Source organism: Equus caballus, chromosome 19 (genome assembly GCF_041296265.1).
Source record: "Equus caballus isolate H_3958 breed thoroughbred chromosome 19, TB-T2T, whole genome shotgun sequence".
NCBI lineage: Eukaryota > Metazoa > Chordata > Mammalia > Perissodactyla > Equidae > Equus > Equus caballus.
In genome coordinates this window covers 31749295-31776239 of record NC_091702.1, presented here as the reverse complement: position 1 = coordinate 31776239, position 26945 = coordinate 31749295, and the positions used below count along the sequence as shown (strand labels likewise).

Below are 26945 nucleotides of genomic sequence, written 5' to 3'. Positions count from 1 at the left end.
GATACTCAGATTGTACTTTTCCGTAGGCCCTGGGGATAGGGATGTAAAAGAAAGAGCAGCCTCTTTAAAGGGGCTGGGTTTTTTCATGCTTTAATAAAGCTAGTATGCTTCTTATATGATAGAAAGAAAATGTCCATGATTTTATCAACCTTATTCTTCATTAGTACAATATACACAAGGTGTGGCTGATGATTTTGCTTGTGTATATATATATATATATATATCATATTCTTAAAACAGCAAATATCTTTAGCCACCGTTCTTTGAGAGCAGAGAAACAGATCAGTGTTCCCACCTTTTCAGACACTTTGTGCTGGCTGATCCGTGGCTCCTTATCTCTGTCCTGTTTTCCTTCTTCGCTTGGTAGATGGTTTTTGATTTACCTTTTGATTTCCAACAAGGCATTTGGTTTCCACAGAATGAGCCAAAGAGGACCAAGGATTCAGCATTCTCAGCCGAACTACAACAAGCTTTGGCCATGATGGAGGATTTGATCAAGTCCTGTGAGTTGGCTGTGGACCTGGCAGCAGTCACTGGATGTCCGGTATGTTCCATAGCAAGCATTGGAACATTTCACACAAAAGGCAGGTGCAGTATTACAAAGGTAGGAGACGCCATGGCAAAGTTAGAGAAATGATCCGTGGTAAGGGAATCTGACGCTGGGGAAAGTAGCCTGAATCGGTCAGCAAACCCATGCTATGAGATTCCAAGCAGCCCCTCAGCATTTTTAGGAACCTTGAGTTGTATTCCTGACTCTTAAATGTTGGGACTGACCCACACTTTGGAAGAACCAGGAACTCAGGGCCAGGGGAAACTGCTGAAAGGCTAATTTATTTTCTGATTCATGGCACTATTAAAATGTTAAAAGATTTTTAAAAATTTCCTTCTTGACTCAGATTTTCTCTGTGAAAATTACTTTGAAAATGGGTTCTAAGTAAAAGTCTAATCTAACCCCATTTTACAACACAGATCCCAGAAGAGCCCAACAAGCCATCTACTGTACATCCCTTAATCCAAATGGTTGAAGGACAATACCAAGAGAGGTAGTGCTGGCGAGTTGAGCCATCTCAACTCTAGCATCAGGGTTAATCCTGAGCAGGCCAGGCCCAGGCGGTCCAGACAAACCATCCTCTATAACTGTATGAGCTCCTTGGGCCTGGGACATGATGAATATTCAGGTGGTTTCCACTGTGAAGTACTCTAGATTTCGACTCAGGTGTATTAGTTTTCTATCACTGTCAGAACAAATGACCACAAGTTTGGTGCCTTAGAACAGCACTAATTTATTATCTTCCAGTTCCATGGGCCAGAAGTACAACAGTATCACCTGGCTAAAATCATGATGTCTGCCTTTGTTTTGGAGGCTCTGGGAGAGGATCCATTCCTTGCCTTTTCCAGCTTAAAAAGACCACCCACATTCCTTAGCTCATGGCCTCTGCTTGCATCTTTGAAGCCAGCAACAGTGGGTTGCATTCTTCTCACATCGATCACATCACTCTGACCTTCTGCTTCTCTTCCACCTTTAAGGACTCTTGTGATTACATTAGACCCACCCAAATAATCCATGGTAATCTCATCTCAAAATCAGCTGATTAACATTGTTAATTCCATCTGCAACCTTAATTCCCATTTGTCAGATTTTCTCGGATTCCAGAGATTGGAATGTGGACTTCTTAGGGAGGCTATTATTCTGCCTACCATACAGGGATCAAGCTTCTGAGAATTATGCTTCAGACAGATACTTTCCTTTTCTTTTTTACCTTTTCCTTTTTACCTGGTTTTAAGGTAACTCTTTATTGAGATCTGGGCAGATGAAATGACCTTTCTTTTCTTTCCTTGTCATAAATCAAACCATGCAAATTAATAGGGGCAGAAAAACTGTGATCTTTTTGTGTCCCTCCCTCCTGGTATTTCTCTGGCCAGCATCTTGGAAACAGCCCTACTGGGTTTACTGTGATCCGGGCAGCGAGTGATGCTGTTACCATCCCCTGGGGCTCCCGAGCGTTCTTTGCTTACTGCTGATGCATGATTCAAGAGGGTATTTGTAAACCACAGGGTGTGTGTGACAGGAGATCATTTTCGTAGTAATAATATTTTCCTTCTCCAGCTAAGGAAAATCTAGGGAACAGTTTGTTTAATCATTTTGGGCCATCTTTATATCTTTGACCCCACGTCAGCTAGCCCTATTAGATATCCATTCCCTGAATCAAATGAGTGTCGTACACAGGGCAGGAAACTCGCAGCTGTAACGTAGGAGGAGGAAGTTATGAGAAAAGAATTATTAAAATGTGAGTAAATAGCAACCTACCCTTATTTCATTCCAAGCCAATTTATGTGCAAATAGATGAACCAGTTTATAAAATTTTAGAGGTTTTACACCAAATGCAAAGAACTTTTTTTCCTCATGTGTCCTCAGAATTACACCTTTGACATACACTCTATGGTTTCTTTTTTGCTAAGATTTTGACTTACTTTACATCTAGTACATTAGTTAATTTATCCTGACAGTTTTGTATAATGCTATTGAATTATGGAGGAGCAGGCATTGGAATTTTCAACTTTCTGATTCAGCAACAGGGAAGAAGAGTTAATGTGCCCAACATCACATGGGTACTGGCTTGTACTATTTCTGGGATCTCTTCACTCCCTAGCCAGGTGCTATCCTCTCAACACATTTTTCATCTGATTCTCTTTAGTTTACTAACAACTCAGCTACTACTGACTCAGATCTAATGATTCTGAGATTCTCAGCTTTTCTGTAGAACTTTATCACAAGGTGTTTACACTCATATGCTGTATGGATGGATGAATCCAGAACTTAACCTCTCCATTTCTCTACTTGACATCCAATATTAACCTGGTTTTGTAAAGGAAAGAAATTAAACTTGAGTGGATGAATTCATAATTAAAACAACTAGAAAAAATTCTCCTCTGATATCTATATTTTCTTCTTGTTGCACACACTCAATTCTTGGTTTAATTTAATCACAGAAGCTTAAAAAGTTATTTTTAAAAGAAAATTTGTTTTGTGGAACACTCAGATGTCATTTATTTCCCTCCATTTGCAAAAAAAAGAAACAAAAAGTTTCCCCTCCAAAATAAAGATAGAAAGATAAAATAGAGATGCATTTAGAGTCCTTTTAAATCCTGACTTGCTAGGAACAAGTTCCAAAGCTGAATAGTAAAGTTTGAATAAAACATTTTTATTTCCTGCAACAAATTTATATAATTCAATAAAGGAAGTGTTTTTATCATGGGCTAGGGCCAGGTATTTTATTCTGCTTTAATTTCCCCTTTCCTTACTGTGGTGTTGGCTGCAGAGATAAGGCTGAGTAAATAACCTTAATGACTCCCTGGAATCGCCTTGTGCATCTTCCACAATCATGACGCCTATGTCAAAGGGTGGTTGTGAGGAGTAAACGAGGATTAAATCACAACTGAGACATCTTGCACCGTTCCTGGCACCTGGTAGATGCTGAATAAAGGGCCCGGGGGCTGACTTATTTGGGTACTTGATCAGGCTGGAATGGAAGGACCCCCTCCCTTGCTCCTGGTGATTGTAATCATGGGCTCCTCTGTCCCATAGCTTCTGCTTTTCATTTCTGAACCAGGCTTTGTGCTAATTCATTTATCCAGATGTTTCCTGCTTCTTTGTGCAAGAAGTATACAGCTCTGTCACATTCGCTGTCACTGCCAGGAGTGAAAACCTGGGCACCCAAAAGAGGCATCTTTCTGGAGGCCAGCTTCACAGAGTCTTTCTCAGCCAGATTTTTCATTTGGCCGATGTGGTCACATTTGAAATACTCTTATATCTTTTACCCACAAAATGTCCACACATGAAACTGTTGCATTTACTGGTTTGTTTCTGCCATCATTTCCTGTATGGAGGAGGCCATCTGACTTTCCACTTGCTTACTTGTTCGGGGTAGCCCCTGGTCTAGCTCTGAGTGCACATCCGTCAGATTCTTCAACACACCAAAGGGCCACACTATGACCGTCACCGGTGGAAAAACTGGTTGGGGGTTTATTCATTTCCTGGAGCTGCCGTAACAAAGCTTAGATGGCTTAAAACGACAGAAATTTATTCTTTCACAGTTCTGGAGGCCAGAAGTTCAAACTCAAGGTGTGAGAAGACCCATGCTCCCTCTGAAGGCTCTAGGAAAGAATTCTTCCTTGCTTCTCTCCTGGCTTCTAATAGCTGCTGGGAATGCTTGGCTTTCAGCTGCATCTCTCCAATTTCTGCCTCTATCTTCACATGTCTGTCATCTGTGTGTGTGTGTTTCTGTGTCTCTGTTTTCTCTTCTTAAAAGGGCACCAGTCATTGGATTAGGGCCCACCCTAATATGGTGTGACCTCATGTTAATGAATTACATCTACAAAGACCCTATTTTCAAATAAAGTCACATACTGAGGTTTCAAGTGGACATGAGTTTTTTAGGAGATGCTATTCAACCCAGGATAGGGTTGTCATTGCATTAGCTCCCTCACAGTGCTGAGCATTTAGCTGCATGGTCCCCCCCGACCCTCACTAAATGCCAATAAATGAATAAATACTTTCCAGGGGACAAGTATCTGCAAGCAGTTGTGCATGTGGTCTCTGGCCCTGGGACCAACCAGAGTCTGATTGGAAAGAAAGGATATATATGGTTGGAAAGATGACCACGGGTCATCCTTGGTCCTGCACTGAGGAATCCCCCCTGCCCACTTCCCCTTGGGGTCGAGTAGTGTCCACACAGGCACATATCCTGGCTGATGGTAACGTGCGTGCTCCTGCCCTTCATCAGCACTGTGCAGGGCATGTGCCACTGGAGGATTGGCCTTGAGCATTGAGATATTTAATCCCATGACAAGTACGGTCTTGAGAAAGTTCATGCGAGATGACATGGAGGATATTTAGCTCATCTGTTTCAGCTGGACTCAAAAGACCCAGCGATTGCCTCTAGTGACCTCCAAGTGAGGACAGACTTACTGGAAAAGCCAACCACAGAGCCTCGGGGAGAGTCAGAACCATGGCAGAGCCAGGCTTACCGAGGAGGGAACTGGAAAATTCCAGGATCCACAGCAGCTCTGGGGCCTTGGCCTGGGAGAGAGTTGGGGGCCTTACCTATGTATCCTGCCTATGTGTGCCAGGGACATCCACATGCCTGCTGTCCCCTCTCACCACGCACTGACTGGTTCTTTCCCTCCATCGGTCCCTTTTCCTCTTCCTCATAGTTTCTGGTGACTCACCTTCTTTACCGCCCTGCTTCCTTATTGTTTATTCCACCACCTGCCCTCTTGTAAAGCATCGTACAGCTTACAACACTTGCTTCTTACTGCCTCCTCCTCAGTTCCTCTCAGTTCAGCAGGGATCAGACTGGCTGTCTGGAACATCTTTTTCACACTGGGCTTCTGTGGTCCAGGGTTGGCACTCACTGGATTCACATCCTTTGGTCAATTGCCACCCAAGGTGCAAACAGCTATGGCTGCGAGTAGGGTGAGGAGGAAAGTGCAGAGATGATAAAGAACAAAAACATCGCTGCCTAAGATTGCCTCTTCAGCAGGCCCGTGGACAGGGCTGTTTCCCCTACAGCCTGTGGCCTTGGCAGATGCCTTAGCTAACATCCCCAAGCCCTCTCTAGGTTGTTAGAGAGTGTACACCTGGACTTGTTCCCCACTCCCCTGGCATTCGGACCGCTTTTAGATGCTTTTATAGCTGTGCCTGTGAAGTGATGCCTCCACGTTCGCCAAATATGTTCTTAGAAATAGCTTTGCCTGAAATCTGTTCATCTGTCTATTCTGGGATGTGTTCGAGGTTGTGCTTGGTTTTTGACTCAGGGACCCTTTATGAGGAGCCATGGGAGAAATTTCTCTCACATCTTATTAATGGGAATTGCCACGCTTTTCCTGAGCAACTGGTTTGGGTACGTCCTTGGACATAATGAGTCAGATAAGTCACCATGCTTCCTTCTGCAGTGCCTCCTAGAAGGTCAGAGGCCAGCCTGTAACACATTTACATGGCTTTATTGTATGGATTTCCTGTACAACCTCTTTGTCTTACCCTTTTTTTAATCTCTATTTTTTTCTTCACCCTAATTTCCTTGGTTGTTTTCTGTCTGCCTATAATGTATATATTTTCAAAAGATGTATCAAATTTTTGAAATGAGGTGGAGTATAAATACATTTCACAATAGAAACTACCAATTAAAGTTGTTCGTGTGGCAAATACTAAGCACCTATTTTTGCCTATTGCCTTAACTAAAACGTATTTCCTGCACTATTTTTGTCTATAGAGTACAAATCGAATGTGTTTAAGGGAGACAGCAATCACTGAGGGCTGGAGTGGTTATGTTTCAGTGCCTCCTGGAAGGATGTGGATAGAGTGAAAAACTTCTCAAGGGTCCTCATGGACCCATCATCCATCCGTCTTGGAACTTGATTAAGCTGAGGCTGTGCAACCTAGACCAGGAAAATCATGCTGTTAGGAGAGAAAGCCTTTATTCCTAATGAGGGTCTCACTCACCATGGTTTACACATGTAAACTTTACAAAGCAGAAAGAGAAAATAGCACAGAAAATGTTCCACGAGCACCACAGAAATGACGAGAGCATAGTGGTCTTGAGATTTTTATTTTAGAATTTCAGAAGGATGGTTAATTATTTTAAAAAAGATATTCACATTCTGTTCTATAGAAACAATAAATTATAAAAACACCCAATCAATTATAAATAATGTGCATATTTCTAGTGTTAACTCTCAGAAATCATAGGGCTTTATCTCAGCTAGACATTAACTCAGGGAAATTTCTCTGTCCTGGTCATGTTCAAATAACTTTCTCCTTCTGGTGTTTTGATTCAGGGAAATAAATTCTTGATTCTTTGCTTTAAATGATCTAATTTTTTGAAAACACCAGATAAAATACAGTGTTCCTAGCTCATCTCACTCCACCACCCTTTGGAGTGAGCTCAGAGGAGACAGGGTCACCTCATTTGGACTTTCAACCAGATGTATGAGAAAGGTGGGCTGCCTGGTGGAGAGAGAGGCATCATAGGCTGTGCCCTAGAGCCAGGTAGACTTTTAAAACATTTTGTCATTTGGGATTATCTTTGCACTGTCCACTCATTCTGAAAACTGCAGAGTTGAATGTAAATACCATTTCCATTACATGATGTCATGAAGATTAGGTTATACTAAGCTTTCTCCTTTCAGAACAAATCTCATGTTCTCATAGACCTGAAGCAGATGGTAGGACACAGATGGAACACATGGATTATCATAGGTCCATAATGCAACAAAAATTCTCTCTCTCCTAAACATAACTAAAATGTCAATTTCTTGCCCTTTTTAAGTAGACTGTCGTGTATCAAAAACAAAGAAGAAGAAATAGAATTCTGCTTCTAACATTAGTTACAAGACAAAAATATCAGAGTACCAGTATCTTTAGTTCAAGTATTTCTAACATGCTTTATGTTTATTACCTTACGCAGCTGAACTCTTTCCTTACACAACTGAATGGTGCCATGCTCAGTGAAACTCACAAAATTGTAATTTTGCTTTAGTGACAGATTAGCCCTTAAATGTGAATGGCACTTTTAAGATTGAAAAATTCAGATACGCGTGCTTCATGATTTGAAGACAGACCCCTAAGAGTTCTTTCCCTGTGAAGTAATTTAACAGCTTGTTTTTGTGTGTCTGTGTTTCCAAAAGGATGATATTGGAAAACTGGGCAAGCTGTTGAGGCATGGCTCCTTCAACGTCTGGACAGTTCACAAGGATCGTTATAAGATGAAGGATTTTATTCGATTTAAGCCCAGCCAGAGGCAAATCTATCTATTTGAAAGGGGAATAGTGTTCTGTAAGATACGAATGGAGCCCAGTGACCAGGGCCTGTCTCCTCATTACATCTTTAAGAAGTCTATGCAGGTAAAGGGGTCCTATTGCACCTGGGAGTCAGCACACCCCTATGGAGAGAAATATTGTTAGCTTTATTCTACAGAGAAGGAAACTGAAGCTTAGAGAGGTGGGTTAACTTGCCAAATGCCACACAGCTGAGCTAGAATCTACACCCAGGCCTGTCTGACTTCAGAACCAGGGCTGGTAATCAGTCACTAGACAGGGCCCGGACTGGCACAGAGGTGCCTTTGTGCCAGGCAGAGAAAAGGAACCGTATGGAAACCTGTTTGGACCAACTAATTAGAAAAAGTGCCCTCTTACCTCCAGCCAAAGGAGTGAAAGACTTGGTGATTAGAGCATGGGCTGGATTTCATCTTCGGCTTGCCCTTCTCAACCACCCATCTTTGCATACAAATGTAGGCAGCATCCTGACTCAGCGGGTCTAGGAACCCATGTCCACATCAAGCATTGTCTCTTGCCTGTACAGGAAATATTTCATAGCTAGTGATGAGAAACACATACACACACACATACACGCACACTTGTGCTCTTGTGATTAAAGTTGTTAATATATTCATAGTAGCCTTCGTTATTTATGTTTCTTGATGGATGCTTATTCAGCTACTGTTATGTAGAGACTTGTGAAATACATGGTGTTGAGGGAACGAAGATCTCTTCCCCTAAAGTTTGAGGGCTACAGCTCTACATGTGGAAAGATACAGTCTGTGTAGTCCTCTGAAACAGACAGGACAGATGACCCTGTCCTGGGCTATGTTTTATGCTGCTTGGGACCATTAACAGAGGACAGCAAAACACTTGGAAGGAAGGTGGAAGAAGAGAGCTATCAAAGGTAGAAAAGAAGAGAGTGGCTGACAGGGATGGTTTTAAAATCAGAAAATGATGGTAGAGGACATTTCTCTTCTTTCTTTACAATAGTTGCTGACAATTTCAATTCGCCAACTCGGAAGAGGGAGCAACAGAAAGTTTGAAATTGCCAACCGAAATGGACTTGAGAAATATATCCTGCAGGTAAATCTCAGGCCTCCCACATAGCTGTCCTCTACCCTTTTCCTGGTGCATTCCCACAACTTGACGAATGTTTCTGCCTTTATTGTATTGGCCACCCAGAGAATGAAACACCTGCGCAATTAATACTCCAGGTGATCTGATACTCATAGTATTTTCTTTCTTGTAATTGCAGGCAGCTTCAAAAGAAATCAGAGATTGTTGGTTTTCAGAAATAAGCAAATTATTGATGGAACAACAAAACAATATTAAAGGTAGGGTTACCCCTGCTGACTTTAGTCTGGAGAATTATACTGTTTCCAGCTTTGTGGTGGGTGTGCAGATTGGGGATATTGTTAAAGAAAATGGTTTGCCAGGAAAATACTGTAGCCACATTTTCACATGACTTGGAAGCACCTGCACTTGCTTTAGATTGTGTGGGTTTTTTTGTCGTTGTGTGTGGGTGTGTTGCTTTTAGTTGTGTTTCCCCCATTTACCTAATTGCCAAGATCAACTTTTTCAATCCAAAATCCCAAAGCCATCCAAGAAAATGTTAATGGAGATTTAAATGGCCAGGTTTACTTTCAGAAGCTGTACTACTTTTTTTAGGTTGAGATATAATTAATATTCCATAAAATTCACTCTCTTAAAGTGTACAATTCACAGGGTTTTAGTCTATTCACAAGATTATGCAACCATCACCACTAACTAATTCCGGAATATTTTCATCACCCTCTCCCCCAAAAAACTCTGTACCCATTAGCAATCATTCCCTGCCTTCTCCCTCCCCCTCCAGCCCCTGGCAACCACTAATCTACTTTCTGTCTATGGATTTTCTTATTCTGGACATTTTGTATAAATGGAATCATGTAAAATGTGGCACTTTCTGTCTAATTCCTTTCACTGAGCATAATTTTTTCAGTGTCCATTCATGTTGTAGCATGTATCAGTACCCCATCGCTTTTCATGGCTGAGTAATAGGGCACTGTATGGATATACCATATTTGTTTATCCATTCATCTGTTGATGGATATTTGGGTTCTTTTCACTTTTTAGATATTGTGAATAATGCTGCTGTGGAAACTTGTGTACAAGTTTTTGTGTGAACCTATGTTTCCAATTCTCTGAGAGAGAGATATAATTGCTGAGCCATATGGTAATTCTGTGTTGACTTTGTGAAGAATTTCCAAATTGTTTTCCAAAGTAGTGGTACCATTTCTCATTCACACCAGCAATGTATGAGGGTTCCATTGTCTTCTCTTCTTCATCAACACTTGTTAATATCCTGTTTTTATTATAGCTATCCTAGTGGGTGTGAAGTAGTAGTTTATTGTGATTTTGGTTTGCATTTCTCTAATGCTAGTGAAGCTGAGCATCTTTTCATGTGCTTATTGGTCATTTGTATATTTTCTTTGAAGAGTTGTCTCTTCAACTCCTTTGCCCATTTTTAATTAGGTTATTTGTCTCTTTGAGTTGTTAAAAATTATTTGTGTATTCTGGATACGAGACTCTTCTCAGGTATATGATTTGCAAATATTTTTCCCATCTGTGGGTTGTCTTTTCACTTTCCTGATGATATCTTTTGAAGCACAAAAGTTTTTAATTTTCATGAAGTCTAATTTGTCTACTTTTTCTTTGGTTGCTTATGTTTTGGTGTCATAGCTAAGAAACCATGGCCTAATCCAAGGTCATGAAGATTTACATCTGTGCTTTCATCTAAGAATTTAGTCTTAACTCTTATATTTATGTCTTTGATCTATTTTGAGTTACTTTTTGTATACAGAGTGAATTAGGTATTTAAATTTACTCTTTTGCCTGTGAATATCCCGTTGTTCCTAAGCCATTGGTTGAAAAGACTGTTCTTTCCCTCCACTGAATGGTCTTGGCACTTGTTAAGGACTCAAGTGCTGTAACAATGTTTGTGTTCCCCCAAAATCCATATGTTGAAACTTTACCCCTCAATGTAATGACATTAGGAAGTGAAGCCTTTGGGCAGTAATTAGGAGTAGATGAGGTCATGAGGGTGCAGCCCTCATGAAAGGAATTAGTGTCTTTATAAGTGCCACAAGAGAGCTTGTTTTCTGTCTCTGCTCTCTGCTACGTGAGGATACAATAAGTCAGCAATCTGCAACCCAGAAGAGGGTTCTCACCAGAACTCGACTGTGCTGACACCCTAGTCTCAGACTTCCAGCCTCCAGAACTGTGAGAAATAAATTTCTGTTGTTTGTAAACCACCCAGTCTATGGTACTTTGTTACAGCAGCCTGAACTAAACCTTGTCAAGAATCAGTTGGCCATAGACATAGAATTGTTGGTTGGCAGTCTTTCTCTTTAAGCACTTTGAATAGTTCATCCCACTGTTTTGTGGCCTCTATTGTTTCTGATAAGAAATCAGCTATTAATCTTATTGAAGAGTCCTTGTTTGTGACAAGTTGCTTTTCTCTTACTGCTTTCCATATTCTTTCTTTGTTTTTGACAGTTTGATTATGATATGTCTAGGTGTAGATCTCTTTGAGTTTGTATTTCTTGGAGTTTGTAGATCATCTTGAATTTGTAGATTAGTGTTTTTCATCAAATTTCGGAAGTCTTTGGTCATTTTTTTCCTTAAGTCATTATTTCTTTGGTCATTATTTCTTTAACTATTCCTTCAGACCCTTTGTTTCTTTCACCTTCTAGGACTCCAATTATGGATGTGTTGGTGTGCTTGATGATGTCCTATAGGTCTTTAAGGCTCTGTTCATTCTTTTTTTCATTCTTGTCTTTTCTCTTCCTCAAACTGGATATTTTCAACTGACCTATATCTAAGTTCTCAGATTTATTTCTTCTGCCTGCTCCAATCTGGTATTGAGCCACTCTAGTGAATTTTTTTTATGTCAGTTATCATACTTTTCAACCCAGAATTTCCATTTGGCCCTTTTTAAATATAATTTCTCTCTCTTTATTTATATTCTCTCTATGAAAGTTGTTTTACTTTTCTTTTGTTCTTTATATACAATTTCCTTTAACTCTTTGAACACAAAGTCTTGGTCTAGGAAGTTCAATATCTTAGCTTCCTTGGGGACAGTTTCTATTGACTGCTTTCTTTTTTTCTGCCTTTGGGCCATATTTTCTTGTCTCTGTTGAAAACTGGACATTTTAAATAATATAATGTGGCTATTCTGAAAATCAGATACTTCTTCATCTCCAGTGTTCATTGTTGTTAGCGTTTGTTGTTTTTGTTGTTGTTTGTTTATTTAGTTACTTTTCTGAGCTGATTCTGTAAAGTCTGTATTCATTGTCATGTGTGGCCACTGAAGTCTCTGCTCAGTTAATGACTGGGCAAAAATTTCCTTAAACACCTAAAATAAATTAATACTCCAGTCTTTGCCAAGGGGCTTTGTGTTGATACTGGGGCACACCTTCAACACTCAGCCAGGCAGGGGACAATTTCACCTTAGCTTTCACTTCCTGTTTGTGCAGAGCCTCAAAATCAGACAGAGGTGAGAGCATAAGGCCTTCTCAGATCTTTCCTGAGCCTGCACACAGCCCTGGACATGTGCACATTACCTTCTAGATTCCCAGGAATAGTTTGGAGCTTTTCAAACCTGCTATCTCATTCCCAAGCTTTTTCTTTTAAACTTTATGATTAGCCTGTTTTTGCCCTATCTGTTATCCAATGCCTCAGGCAGTTAAGAAGTTAAACAATTGCCTCTAGTCATTTTCTACAAATGCCCCTGGATAAAAGGCTTTTCACAATGGGCAAGCTTTCGATCAGGTCTAATAAACACAGCTTTTCAAGAAGGATATTCCAAAGAACCCCAAGACAAGTCAAATAATGACAGTTCTCTGGGAATGAGTCTTTGAAGGAGCTCCAACCCTGTTCTGCCCCGTCCTATGGCTGCCAGATTTCCAGATTCACAGGCTGTTGGTTTCCAAGGCTACCACCAAGGAGAAGGGGTAGGATGGGAATAGGGCAATTAGAACACCACAGAGCTCACTGTTCATACTGAGATTCAGCCATTTTTCTTGAATAAATGATGTCCTGATTACTATAAGCCTTTGTTTAATTTCCAGTGTTCTAAAATATTGTTTCTGACTATTTTAGCCAGGTTTTTTTCCATGCTTTCGTGGAGGAGAGAATTTTTGGAGGGTTTTTTTTTTTTTCTGTACCATTTTCACAGATGTCACTCACTGTACTCTTTTTTAATAATTAAAAATCATCTTTGAGTAGGCTTTACCCTTTCACATTTGTTTTTTCAATTGATCCTCATAACTGTGAGATATTTGGTAGGCAAATCCACAATAAGCTTCCCTAGACCAGTGTTTCACAAAAGGTGGTTAGAGACAACCTGCATTAGAATTACTTGAAGGACTTGTAACAAATGCAGATTTCTGGGTCCTCCACTAGAATGATGGAATTAGGATAGCTAGGGTTAGTGCCTGGTAATGTGCATTTTAGCTTATTAAAGTTTCTGGACAGAGGCCTTAAACTACTATTTTTAAAACAGGTTGGGGGCCAGTGCCATGGCTGAGTGGTTAAGTTCACGTGCTCCACTGTGGCGGCCCAGGGTTTTGCTGGTTCGAATCCTGGGCGTGGACATGGCACCGCTCATCAGGTCGTGCTGAGGCGGCATCCCACATGCCACAACTAGAGACACTCACAACTAAGAATATACAACTATGTACTGGGGGGCTTTGGAGAGAAAAAGAAAAGGAAAATAAAATCTTTAAAACAGGTTGATTGAGGCATAATTCACATAATAAACTGTACATATTTAAAGTGTACAATGTGATAAGTTTTGGCCTATGTACACACATATGAAAGCATCACCACAATCAAGGTAATGAACACATCTATCAGCCCCAAAAGGTTCCTCATGCTCCTTTTTATGACCTTTATCTTGCCCTTCCCTCTCCCTCTGCTGCCCCCCAGGTGATCACTGAGCTTTCTGTTATTATAGATTAGTTTGATTTTTCTAGAATTCCATAAAGAGGATCATACAGCATGTAATTTTTTTGGTCTGGTTTCTTTCATTCAGCATAATTATTTTGAGATTCATTCATGTTGCTTTGTGTAACAATAGTATATTCCTTTTAATTGCTTGCAATATTCCATTATTTAGACATCCCCCAATTTCTTTATCCATTTACCTGTTAATAATATTTGGGTTTTTCCCACTCTTTTGGGCTGTTTTGAATAATGCTACTATGAACATTTGAGTACAAGTATTCTTGTGGACATATGTTTTCATTTCTTCTAGGTAAATACCTAAGAGTGTAATGGTTAGGCCATATGGCAGGTACGTGTTTAACTTTTTAAGAAATTTCTAAACTATTTTCCAAGGTGGTTATTACCATCTTATATTCCCACAGCAGTGTATGAGAGTTCCACTTGCTCCACATCCTCATCAACACTTGGTATTGTCAGTATTTTTAATTTTAAGCCTTCTAATGGGTATGTAGCAGTATGTCATTGAGGTGTTAATTTGCTTTTCCCTAGTGACTAAAAGTAGGGCATCTTTTTGTGTGCATCTTTGCCATCCATATATCTTCTTTGGTGAAGTGTACGTTCAAATCTTTTGTTCATTGTTTTCTTATTATTTAGGTTTGTGTGTTTTTCATATATCCTAGATACATATACTTTATTAGATATATGCTTTGCAAATATTTTCTTTCAGTATGTGGCTTATCTTTTCATTCTCTTAAGAGTAACTTTTGAAGAGCAGAGGATTTTTTTTTTAAAGATTGGCACCTGAGCTAACAACTGTTACCAATATTCTTCTTCTTTTTTTTTTTTTGCTTTTTCTCCCCAAATCCCCCCAGTACATAGTTGTATATTTTAGTTGTGGGTCCTTCTAGATGTGGCATGTGGGATGCCGTCTCAACATGGCCTGATGAGTGGTGCCATGTCCGCACCCAGGATCCAAACCAGCGAAACCCTGGGCCTCTGCAGTGGAGCGTGCAAACTTAACCACTCGGCCACGGGGCCACCCCTCCTCAGAGGATTTTAATTGTGATGAAATTCGATTTTAAAAAATTTATGGATCATACTTTTGGTGTTGTGCCTAGGAAATCTTTGTCTAAAGGACACAAAGATTTTCTCCTATGTTCTCTCCTGGAAGTTTTATAGTTTAAGTTTTACCTTTTTAGGTCTCTGATCCGTTTTGAGGTTTTCTTTTCTTTTTTGCTATATGGTGTGAAGTGTGGATCAAAGTTCATTTTTTTGCTTATTGATGTCCAGTTATTCCATTATCATTTCCCCAATTGACTATTCACATAAGTGCACCTATTTCTGGATGTTCTATTCTGTTCTCTTGATCTATTTGTCTATCTTGACATCAGTACCTTACTATCTTGACTTACTGTGGCTGATAATAAGACTTAAAATAAGATCATTTGAGTCCTCCGATTTTCTTCTTCCTTTTTAAAGTTGTTTTGGCTAGTCTATATCCTTTGTATATCTTAGATGTAGCTTGTCAATTTCTACCAAAAAAGCTTGCTGAGATTTTGATTGGGATTGTGTAAAATCTATAGCTCTATTTGTTAAGAACTGATGTCTTGGGCCAGCCCCATGGCCAAGTGGCTAAGTTCATGTGCTCCGCTTTGGGGTCCTAAGGTTTTACCAGTTCGGATCCTGGGCACGGACCTCGCATCACTCATCAAGCCATGCTGAGGTGGTGTCCCACACAGCAGAGCCAGAAGGACTTAACAACTAGAATACACAGCTATGTACTGATGGGTTTTGGGGAGAAGAAGAAAAAAAAAGAAGATTGGCAACAGATGTTAGTGCAGGTACCAATCTTTAAAAAAAAAAATAAGAACTGATGTCTTAACAACGTTGAGTTTAATCTACGACTTTAACTGACTCACCCTTCCCTGCCCTGCCCCACAGGAAAAATACTCACGTTTGTTATGAGGATATGATATTTATTTAGTTAACAATTCAGAAACACATTTCTCAAGTCCTCTTCAAGTCCTAGCACTGTGCTCCCTAGGTTGTGACAGGAAGGTAAAATCTACATAAGAAGCAGAACCAGACCTAGCATGTAGTTTACATAAAAAGAAAAACCTTACTGAACTGAAAGACAGGCCCAGAGGGTCGTTCCAGTGCCTTCTGTTGTCAGACAGGCAGATGGAGGGTCAATTTCACACAACTTTTTGGAAGCAGAACTGGGTCACCTGAGCCTGAATCACCAAGCGGACTCTGATGAAATGTCCCCGGGACTGATGACAACAACGAGGGCTCTAGGAATTCGGAGGGGCCTCCAGGCACTGTGCGAGGGAGCAGGAGTCGGAGGCTTGGGCTGGTTCCTGAGATAGGATGAGACTCCAGGGAGCAAACGCAGACTCAGGGGCATCAGCTCCCAGGGGAAGGAGGTCTCAAAGATTCCGAGATCAGGAATATCAGGACTTTACGTCTGTCTAGCACTTTACAAAGCTCTGGCACATACGACATTACCACCTCAGTTCATTTCTTCACCACCTTTAACCTGGGGTTGCTGAGCACAATAACTCTGGGCAAGGCACAGAGGGACTCCAGAACACGGGTCTCAAAGGTGACAGGAAGGACTCTGGCAGCCACTGAGGGATGTGGAGACAGGGCCTCTGGAGACAGCTGGGCGGAAGGGACCTTGTGCCCAGAGAGAGTAACAGACTCAGAGGGCTTGGGCAGGGAAGAGTAGAGCGTAACCCGAGGGATGGGACACAGCAGCACAAGACAAGGAGGGAAGCAGGCACTGTGGTTTGGGACAGCCTCCTCATTTGAGGCCTGACCCCTGTGACCAGGAGGCCTAGGGAGACTGGGGGAAAGATCAGGCCCCCGGGGAAGGGCGCTGGCAGCAGGCAGCAGGCAGCTTTGTAGGGGCAGCGCAGTGCGGGGGGTGGGATCAAGGCAAAGCCCAGGCCTGGCAGAGGGCAGAGCATGAGACCAGAAATCAAGGCTGCAGGCCCATCCCTGAGACTGAGCAACTCATGCCAGTCACGTGGGTAATAAAAGGAGGACCCAGGAACCCCTGAAAACGACTGAGCTGCCTCTAAGAGAGCACGTTCAGTGATGATTGGGAGCCTAGCTTGAGAGGTTCATGGGTGGAGTGGAAGGAAATGAGATGAGAGGGAGGTGGGCCTCAAATGCTGGGCTGAGCAGTGTGGCCTGTATGCTGGTGTAGGCGGTGGGAGCTGCTGGAGGTCGGCATCCGGTGTCATTCTCATAGCTGGGTCAACACCTGAACAAAGAATGTGATTCTTATCACTATCCCTGAAACAACTGGTCTTTCCCTCACCAAGTCGTAGAATTTGGGTTCAGGTGGAAACAATGAGCACTTAATGGGCACAGTGTTTATTCCTTAATTCAGTATTACTGGAGCTAACTGGAAACTTGGATGGACCAGAATCAAGAACTCAGGGAACGCAACAGGATGGGTGGAGAGGGGGAGAGGACGCCAGGGCCCGGCGAGCCAGGACCACAGAAATGGTTTCTGAATTACTAGCAAAATAAGACTAAGATCTACAGACTTCCATATATTTTTATAGTTTTCTCTCCATGTGTGTATAAAATCAATATGTAAAATCAGTTCAAACTGGCTTACATTTGACAGCGTTGATGCTTCTTTTAATTTCAGACAGAGAATCTACAGTTTGAAGCAAGTACTAGGTGTGTACTGATTTGGGTGTCAAATATTACAGATAGTGCATATTAATTCTACATGTTTGCCTGTATTGTCTTTTTTTTTTTTTTTTACCACTTAGCTTATTACAAGGGATTTCCAATTAAAGCAATATATCTATAAGCTCCCTGATCCCACTGCCAGCCTAGAGTCTTTTTCCTAAATGCTTGCTTGCTGTGTGGCCAGTTGAGGTAATACCCACCATTTTGAAATCCCCCTAATTGCCATTGCTTCTGGCTGTTTTCTTGAGCTTTCATATAAGAACCTCCGGTTCTAATCATATTTCCACCAGGCTGCCTGCCTCCTACTTTGTGGAGTGGGCAAACGTACCCACTGATATTAACACGTTAAGCTTTCCTCACTCCACTCAGAGCTCTCTTGACTGTCATTCTTCCTCTCTTCATCCCTCCTTGTCTGGAAGGAAGATGCACTCACGCTTCTTTCATGGTTAAGTTCTCACTGGTGCTCCTTACCACCTCTATTCCTGCCTACTTAGAAACTTTCTGTCCTGTAATTCCTCTCCCTGTCCAAGGCACTCAGGAGGCACCTGATAAATGCTTGTTGAATGAATCTGTAGACTGCAATCTGGTTCAGGTAGAGGAGCCTACTTAGTTTTCCAAGGCTTATTTGGCCTGGTCCTCGTGGAGGCACCCCGAGCCTTAAAACAAAGAGATGATAGAGGCAGGAAGGGGTGAGGTCTGTGGCAGACAGCTGAGTCCCTCTTCCTCTTCTCTGCACCCACGCTCCCATGGCGGACTCTATTACAGCATTTAACGTGCTGTACTATAATTTTATGATGTGTTTAAGTTTTCCTCCCACTAGACCAGGAATTCCTCTAGGGCATGGAGGTTGTCTTATTAGTTTTAGCTTCCCTCGGGCTTCATATTATACAAGAGTGTGGTGCTGGGAAAAGTGTTCAGTAAATGTTGAGTGAATAAACAAATAAAAGAACTCATTGAATAATTACATTAGGCTAGCAAACTACTCTGCAAGCGGAGTCAGAGGGTGATGAGGTTTAGCTCAGGACACATCTTACTCATCTCAGACCTCCAGTGCCTAGCAGGAGTTTATTTGTTGAGCTAATCTAACTCAAAAGAGTTACTATAATAGTTGGCATTTCAGGACAGGGGAGAGGGAAGGAGGGAGCTATAGTGAGTGAAGGAAATACATTTTAAGGGGTTAAAAAGGGATTCCTCCTTCTCACCTCTCCCACTTTAAGACCTGCAGCCAGTTAACAGCAGATGTGTTTTCCATCTGTGATTACACAGATGTTAACTGTGTGATCCAGCAGGTGGTGTCCCTTGAACATCCCCTTATTGAATGCAGTGCACAGAGCCGGGGCGGGTCTACGACTAAAGTGAAGGAGCAGGATGAAGCAGGTCCTTGAGACTTTAGACCAGGAGGACCTGGGGTGAGCCAGCACCACTCCAACTGCTGTAGGGAGGAACGCATGCGCCATTCTTTCTGATGGTTCAGTGTTCATGTACATCTCTCTAAAGCAAAGGCAATGAAGTGGAATTTGAGCCCTGGATTGAAAATATGGAAAGAGCTACCAGTAGAAAGGAAGACCCAGTGCCCAGCACACATGGGATTAAAGGTAGGATCCAATGAGAGAGCGGAGCATGGAGGCAATGAGTGATACCAGCTGCTTAGAGGCTGAGGAAGGCATTGCCTGAGTCTCAGCCCTTCCTTAACTATGTGAGTGAGAAGAAAGGTATAAAATCTATTTCCTACTATTCATTTGTGTAGATCTAATTAGGCCAGAATTAAAATGAAAAGCAAATGTTTCGCCTTGTGAAGTGACTCCCCTTTTGGGAAAGCTGTCCTCTTAAGAAAATGGTTAAGAGCATTGCCAGAATGTCTCTGCTTGGGAAAGAGATGATGGCACTTATTTCTTGCTCTATCCAGGATTTATAGATTTCACCTCCTTTCCAAGGTTTCCTTGGGAAGGCTTAGGAACCCTTGATCCAGGTATTTCCTCCCAAGACTTCAGCTCTAACTTCTCTGTGTGTCAGTTTTCTGGTAGGCAGAATTGGGTATGAGATCAAAAAGAAAAACTAGTGTGGAAGCATTTTTCTATTTTATATTTTAATTATATCATAGATTATGTGTTTATGGGGTTTTGAATGTGCTGTTTTTATCATCTTTTTTTTCCCTTGCCTATTTTAATTAAAGATAATAATTTCCAAAACATCTTCTACTTTACGCTTTTTCCACTGCCCACAATCAAAATCTTGGGAATTTAATATTTGAGATTTTGGTTTCGGACTATTATGTGATTAATTTAGTGGGACATGAAGTGTTCAGGCATATAATTTATTTAGAAAAGGCCTCCAGAAGCAATTTTATTTCAAAATACTTTTACTGAGCACCTACAGAGCATAAAAAGTCATTGAGGAAACGCACACAGACCCTTCCTGTTCCAGGGCAAAGCTAACTAATGTGGATTCCTTCTTCAGACTTCTAGCCCCTTGGATGCTTATAAGCATGAAATGGCAAATTAGCAGGAAGATGGTCATGTAATTAAGAGATTGGATGTTCCGTCTTGGTCAACAAATGTTAATAGCAATGCCGTTAATAGGGCAGTGATTCTCAGTTAGGGTGTATATGTGTTATAAAATTTTGTATTTGGAAAATTAAAAATGACCTATTTTCTTCTTAGTACAGACCAGAAAAAGTGAGGCTTGAGGGAAATCTTGGCTGGCGTGAGTTTATATAGTCCCTAAATTTTCTTTGCATCATAAGGCCTGTCTGTCTGTGGGGTGGAGCAGAATCTCTGGGAGGTATGAAACTTTTGGGTTTTGTTTTCTGTGGAGACTATGTATTGGCTTTTGAAAAACCTTTTTAAGAAAAGATAAATCAGATGTTCATCTCCTAAATATTGGCTTTATCCCCTAATCCTGTCTCTGATCAAGTCACATCCACTTCCTTTTCTATTTTGAAAAGCCCCAAATGAAGGAAGACCTCTGATAGTGGACCCCTCTTTCAGGGGGATCCTACAGATGCGTAAAATGTGTGTTGAGAATTCCCTGATAGGTTATTTATTTGACAGGCGACTCTTCAGATTATCAAGAACTATTAGAAAATTGAGCCTATCAGACTTATCTAGTTGTAAAGTATGTTTTGTTCTTGAGGCATTTGACTCCTTTTTCCATGTGCCAAGAACTCCTTAAAGAGACCTTTAAAAGACCCTTTGCTTGTGGACAGAAGGGTCAACATTGGCACAATCTACAAATTTGCAGCTATGAGCCAATTGATGGAGTTATAACTCCTCCTTCACCCAGAACATAAGGATGTGGATTGTCCAGATGCCTTTCTTTTTTTCCTTCTGCCTCTATCCTGCTAATTCAAGGTCATCAGACACCAAAGTGTGAGATGAGCATGCACGCACATGCATGCACACACCTTTGATCCTCGGAAAGCGGGCTGGTTTCCAGAGACAGAAAGATAATACGGGAATGACTGTTAGGTGAATGTGAGCTTTGGTGACTTTTTCACTAATTAGATTCACAAAAACCAGTCAGCTCTTCAAAAGACTGGTTGACACCTCAAAAAACTCAGAGTTACATTGTGAAAAGTAGTAGAATACGTTGACACCACCAAATGCTGGTGAGGATATGGAGCAACAGGAGCTCTCATTCATTGCTGGTGGGAATGCAAAATGGTACAGTTTGGCAGTTTCTTACAAAGTTAAAGATAGTCTTACCATATGGTCCAGCAATCACACTCCTTGGTATTTACCCAAATGAGTTGCAAACTCTGATACATCCATACAATGGGATATTTTTTCAGCAATAAAAAGAAATGAGCTATCAAGCCACAAAAAGACACGGAGGAAACTTAGATGCATATTGCTAAGTGAAAGAAGCCAGTCTGAAAAGGCTGCTTCCTGTATGATTCCAACTATATGACATTCTGGAAAAGTCAAAACTATAGAGAGTAAAAATATCAGTAGTTAGCAGGGGTTCGGGGTTGAGGGGTGGGCAGAGGATGAATAGGTGGAAGCCAGGAGATTTTTAGGCCAGTGAAACTATTCTGTATATTATTATAATGGTGGATACATGACATTATACGTCTGTCAAAACCTGTAGAACTGTGCAATGCAAAAAGAGAACCCTAATGTAAGCTATGGCCTTTAGTTAATAATAATGTATCAATATTGGTTTACAGTTGTCACAAATGTGCCACACTAATGCAAGATGTTAATAATAGGAAAAATTGTGTGGGGAGAGAATGGAGAGGGATTACATGGGAACTCTGTACTTTCCGTTCAATTTTTCTGTAAACCTAGAAACCTAAAAAAATCTTTCAATTTTTTTAAATTAAAATACCACCACACACACAGTAGTACAGCAGAGGCTATTGACACCTCGCCCAGATCCTTCTAATCAGGTATTTGCACCCATGGCCCAGCTGCTGTGAGTTTAGCTGCTAACATCTCACAGTTGTTCCCTTGTCAGAATTGCCCACAGCTGACCAGAGCTGTCCAGCCAGGAAATGCCTGAGAGGTCATAGCCTTCCTCAAGGGCAACTTACAGCAGCCAGTGGTACAAAAGCCTGCCCCTCTGCCTCAAGATGGGACACTAGTGGTGCCATCCATGCTCTAGGGTTTCTCAGGGGATCAGGCTGGTGCTAGACTTCAGCTGAAGCCACGTCTTCGCTTGGTTCTTTTCTGCCCTGTCTTCTGCCCTCAGTGCCTTATAGGCTTCATCTGAAAGCCCTGTCTCCATGACTCACTTGCACAGTCTGCTCCTGGGAGAGCAGACCAAGACCGTTAGTACCAGGAGAGGTCCTAGAAAGGATGGGATTTGGTGCTGGGTCACTTGCTGGACTCATGGCAGTGAGGATCCCCTCACTGGTGGTAGGTGGTGTTGAGAGTCCTGGTCCCTGGCCTGCTGTAGCAGTTCAGTTGCTAAGACCTTCACCTGTGGTGACCCAGGGTCAGATATAGGCAGAACGGATGCACCAGCTGGTGTAATGTCCCTTTCATTTGAGAAGTTTTGGGGGAAATATCAGCTATCAGGACCATGGAATTGGGAGTCTATTGCTAAGCACTACCAATGCATTGAGGAGAGTGAAGAAAGTGACAGGCTCAGATTAATCACCAATTTAAAGCACAATGAGAAAATCAGAGGACCTCCTTGCCGATGTTCACCCCCTTATCTCCCACAGCGGGGGGGCAGTGCTTGAGAGAAGGATGAATTCTCAGCTTAGGCAAGTCTGCTGCCTGATCACTTGGGGCTCCTGGAGCCAGTAGATGAACAGGCAAGTTAGACCCCGATAGCGAGGATGTGGGACTCTCAAACTTGAAATGAGGATATCTAGGTGCATGCCCTTGATTCCCCTAGAATGGCAGAAGTGACCCACTCCCCCTTGTTGGGACATCGACCCTTCTCCTCCCCCTAAGATTATGCAGAAGCCTCAGATGAGACATACAAGACAATGCTTGCCCTTCTCAGGATGCGTCCCCACCTCCCTTCCTGACCCCTTCCAGAACAATAACTACCATCAATTTATAACTGATCTAACTGGGGAAGAGGCACACAGACCTCTGGACATGAGCTCAAAATGTGAGGATCTTTGTGTGGTGCTTCAGCACCCACCAGAGAACATCCATTGCAGAGAAGGTACCAAACAACTAAGGTGACTGGATGACTTGACCAGCAGGTGTCAGCCAGCTTCTTCCTTGGCACTCCAGTGCCTGCATAAATGGAGAAACCTTGGCAGCAGAATGGGAGGCTGTGCATGGGCCCAGCAGTGTGGGCTCCCTGTCATCAAGACTGATCTAGCTACTGCCACCATTGACTGTCCAACCTTCCAGCACAGGGGTAGATGCTGAGCCCCTAGTTTGGTACTATTCCTTGGGGAGAACAGTTGATTTCATCAGACCCCTCCAGGCTGGAAAGTACACTGACCCATCCTGAGCGGGGTTGACACATGTGTCTTTCATGACCACAGTGCCTCAGTCAGCATCACTATGTGAGGACTCACGTGGTGTCTGATCAACCATAGAACATTGCTTTAGTGGAGGGACTTGCTCTATGCAAAAGGAACAGCTGTGGGCATATGACCACAGGACCTACCCACTGGTCCTACCCCACACCGCCCCATTCAGAGGTTGCCAGCCTCATAGAGCCATGGAACAGCCTCTTGAAGCAATTTGGATATGACACTGCAGGAATGGGGTGCTAACCTTCAGAATGCAGTATACGCTCTAAACCAACAGCCATTTTATGGCACCGTGCTCCCAGGAGGCAGAATATATGAATCTGGGAGTCAAGAGGTCAAATGAGTTGTGACCGTATTCATTATTACACTCCTAGGCACCCAGAGGGGGAATTTGTCTTCTCCATCCCTGCAACTTTGGCCTGAGTGGGTCTAGAGGTCATGGTTCCCAAGGGGGGTATTTCCGCCAGGGGACATAGTAAGAGTCCTACTGGACGTAACTCTATGTCTGCTACCTGCTGCTGCAGTTGCTTCTTAGGTTGTACCTTTAAGTCATCATCTCCCTCCCACTCGTTCTAGATCCTTCTCCCCCTCATCTGGCACTTCTGCTGGTGGCATGCATAGTGGGTGTCCCAGACTCTCGTCACGCTATTGTTCTTTTACTTTCCATTTACAGTTACAACTGGGCATGGGAATATTGGAAGATGTCCCAGTGGCTCACCTGAGCGCCAGACACCCTCCTCTCTGCCTCTATCAGGTAGCAGCTCCACCTCCTCCTGTTGATAGGGATCGGTTACTTCCTCCAGTGTGGCAACTGCCTTCTTTGCCTGCTGGTCTGCTGGCACGAGGACAAGGAGTGATAGGATTCCTCATGCCGGTAGCAATAGGGCCTGGGCGGGGGAAAGTGGTAAGGTGAGAATTCGCCTAAGAACCCAAGCAGTTTCGTGATGGGACAGCCACAGAACAGATGAGTATGCTATTTCTCATGCTATTGGTTAATAGAAAGGAGTTACGCTCATAGTATTTTACTAGCTTGGATTGTGCTGAGAATTCTGAACTCTGAATTCAGTTTTGTCCCTGACTTGCAAAGCTCTGGCTATTGAAAGATACATAAAACATGAAAACCATTCTGCCACAAAGGTAACAGAAGGAGAGCCTGTCTGCTAACCTCTGAGAGCCACAGGCCTCCGTGCAGGCCCAACTGTGGGGCCCTTGTCTGGTCCCTCAGCCTCTTGGGGATGGGGGTGCTGCTTTAATACCAATGAACCCTCTAATGTAGTACATAAGGGTTGTGTATTTGCTGATTTTTGCAGGATTTCCTTTCTGGCCTAGATAATTTAGTTACTTTCCTTATTTTTATTATTACTTTATTGTTATTCAAAATTATTTCATACACTGTCTGAATGAAGAAAATAAGTTCTAGCAGTCTTCTCTGGTGAGATTGTGGGTTATTTACCTAAATTAGTTAATTAATTTATTTATTTATTGAGGAAGATTGGCCCTGAGCTAACATCTGTTGTCCATGTTCCTCTTTTTTTTTTCCTCCCCAAAGCCCAAGTGCATAGTTGTATATCCCAGTTGTAGGTCATTCTAGTTCTTCTATGTGGGATGCCACCACAGCATGGCTTGATGAGCAGTGCATAGGTCCTCACCCAGGATCCGAACCAGCAAACCCCAGCCACCAAAGCAGAGCACGTAAACATAACCACTTGGTCACGGGCCAGCCCCTATGGGTTATTTTAGATATCTGACCAATTGGTTTTCACTATTTTAAGTTTCCTTTTCTGATTATAAAAAAAAAATACATAGGTAGATTGTCAAAAATTTCGAAAATACAGAAAAGTACACATAAAACTGCAAATTAGACATAACCAGACATAACCACTGTAAATATTTTATGCCAGACTTTTTGTCTATAGAAATGCATGATTTTTTTTTCTTTAAATTGGAGCCATACTACACAAACAGTCTAGGGGGCTTTATATTTTAGTCTTACTGAAAAATTCCCATGAAGTCTCTGATGCAATGGGCAAGGCTTTGACTGAACCCAACTAGACACATCAACTTGTCCTCCACCTAACTACCTGTGGGCCTGTTGCCACCAGAGCATCTGTGTGCAGCTGGTTGCCGAGCTAGGAAGTGGTTTCCCAGTTGTGAAGTTTCTTTGACCTCAGCTCCTAGCAGCTCTGAAAGCATAAGACAGCAAGCTTAGACTGCCCTAGAAGCTGACAGGGACTTGGACACGTAAAATGCACTTAAAAAAAAGGGGTGTGGGTGGGAGGGGTGTTGCGAGAATATGTGGAATCTGAAAGCAAATAATTGAATGCTTAGGAGTGATTTGCTTCCTCTTGGCCAAAGACAGACCTTTGCAAAAGTAATGGACACTTCAGGTATAGACCAGTCTAGACGTCTCGGTTTACACTCTGGGCCACCAAGCAAAAGATCCTAATTGAGCCCAGTACCCATGGAAACATCCTAGAGATCTCTCCTGTCATGAGCTCTGGTGAAATAACTGGGATGCATTAGGCGGAAAGTGACCCCTTGGGTTAACTCTTAGAAGGCACATAAAGAACCTGGTTAGCAGCACAGCACATTTAAGGGCTCAGCACTAAGGGCTTACAGACCCCAGCTCAAATTCAGCTCTCACCCTTTATATGAATTCGCCTCTGTGCTTAAGTTCTTTTCATCATTTATTTCACAAAATGGAGGTAATACCATATAGTCTTGCTGTGAGAATTAAATGAGATGAAGCTCTTAGGCTGTGCCTAGATCGCTGTTCGCATATTATCATTAGCAACTGGTCCCCCACGTTCGCTCCTCTGCGGGAAGGGAAGGAAAGCCAGGGGCTCAGGCATTACTATATGGCAGCTCTCCGCCCCAACCCCCCAGTGAAAATGATGAACTTTAGTTCCTGTGATAGAGACGGTCCTTAAAAAGTTTTGCATAATTATAAGGAACGGAGAAAAATCTAGTTTGAAAAAAAATAAAAATAGTTTTGCCCATGTGAAATCTATGGGGTAAGAGCAGCTTCTGAACTAGCGGGATCTCTAGTGGTCCCTTTGTGCCATCTAGTGGACAGCAAGGGAAAAGCCATGATTTTGTCTTCAAAGTCCATTAATTTACCAAAAACATATACTATTCTGATAAGGATAACTTAAACTCACTAATGGGTTCACTGGTTAACAAATTTCATTCCGTTTTTTTAAAGCAAAATAAAAACTTATAATTCTAAATACTGAGGGCTAAAACTAAATTCCCTAAACCATTTAGGATTGATGTGATGTGTGTTGTAAAGATCATCCACTGAGGGAAAAGAGAATACGCCCCCGTCCTTATCAGCACGAATTTTCACAGCCCACCTTTCCCATCCTTCTCGTCCTTCACCACTGCATATGCTGCTTCTGGCACATGGACTGGGAGTGCCCCCGAGACTCAGGCTGGGTCTTCCCAACACACGGCTGGACACTGGCTGGTACCAATT

At 42.2% G+C, this 26945-nt stretch overlaps 1 protein-coding gene across 8 annotated transcripts in view; it reads left to right on the top strand.

Annotated features, from left to right (window-relative positions):
• MCF2L2 (MCF.2 cell line derived transforming sequence-like 2) overlaps nt 1-26945 on the top strand; it is a 239842-nt gene that overhangs the window by 206408 nt on the left and 6489 nt on the right. For 4 of the 8 annotated variants that reach the window (XM_070243320.1, XM_070243323.1, XM_070243326.1 and 1 more), the window contains 4 exons: nt 419-544; nt 7687-7902; nt 8809-8901; nt 9074-9152. In XM_070243320.1, the coding sequence (XP_070099421.1) occupies nt 419-544; nt 7687-7902; nt 8809-8901; nt 9074-9152 (514 nt within the window). Of the gene's footprint in view, nt 1-418; nt 545-7686; nt 7903-8808; nt 8902-9073; nt 9153-14116; nt 14156-24140; nt 24222-26945 lie in introns of all 8 variants that reach the window. The other 4 variants (XM_070243321.1, XM_023623374.2, XM_070243322.1 and 1 more) reach the window with 2 other exon arrangements.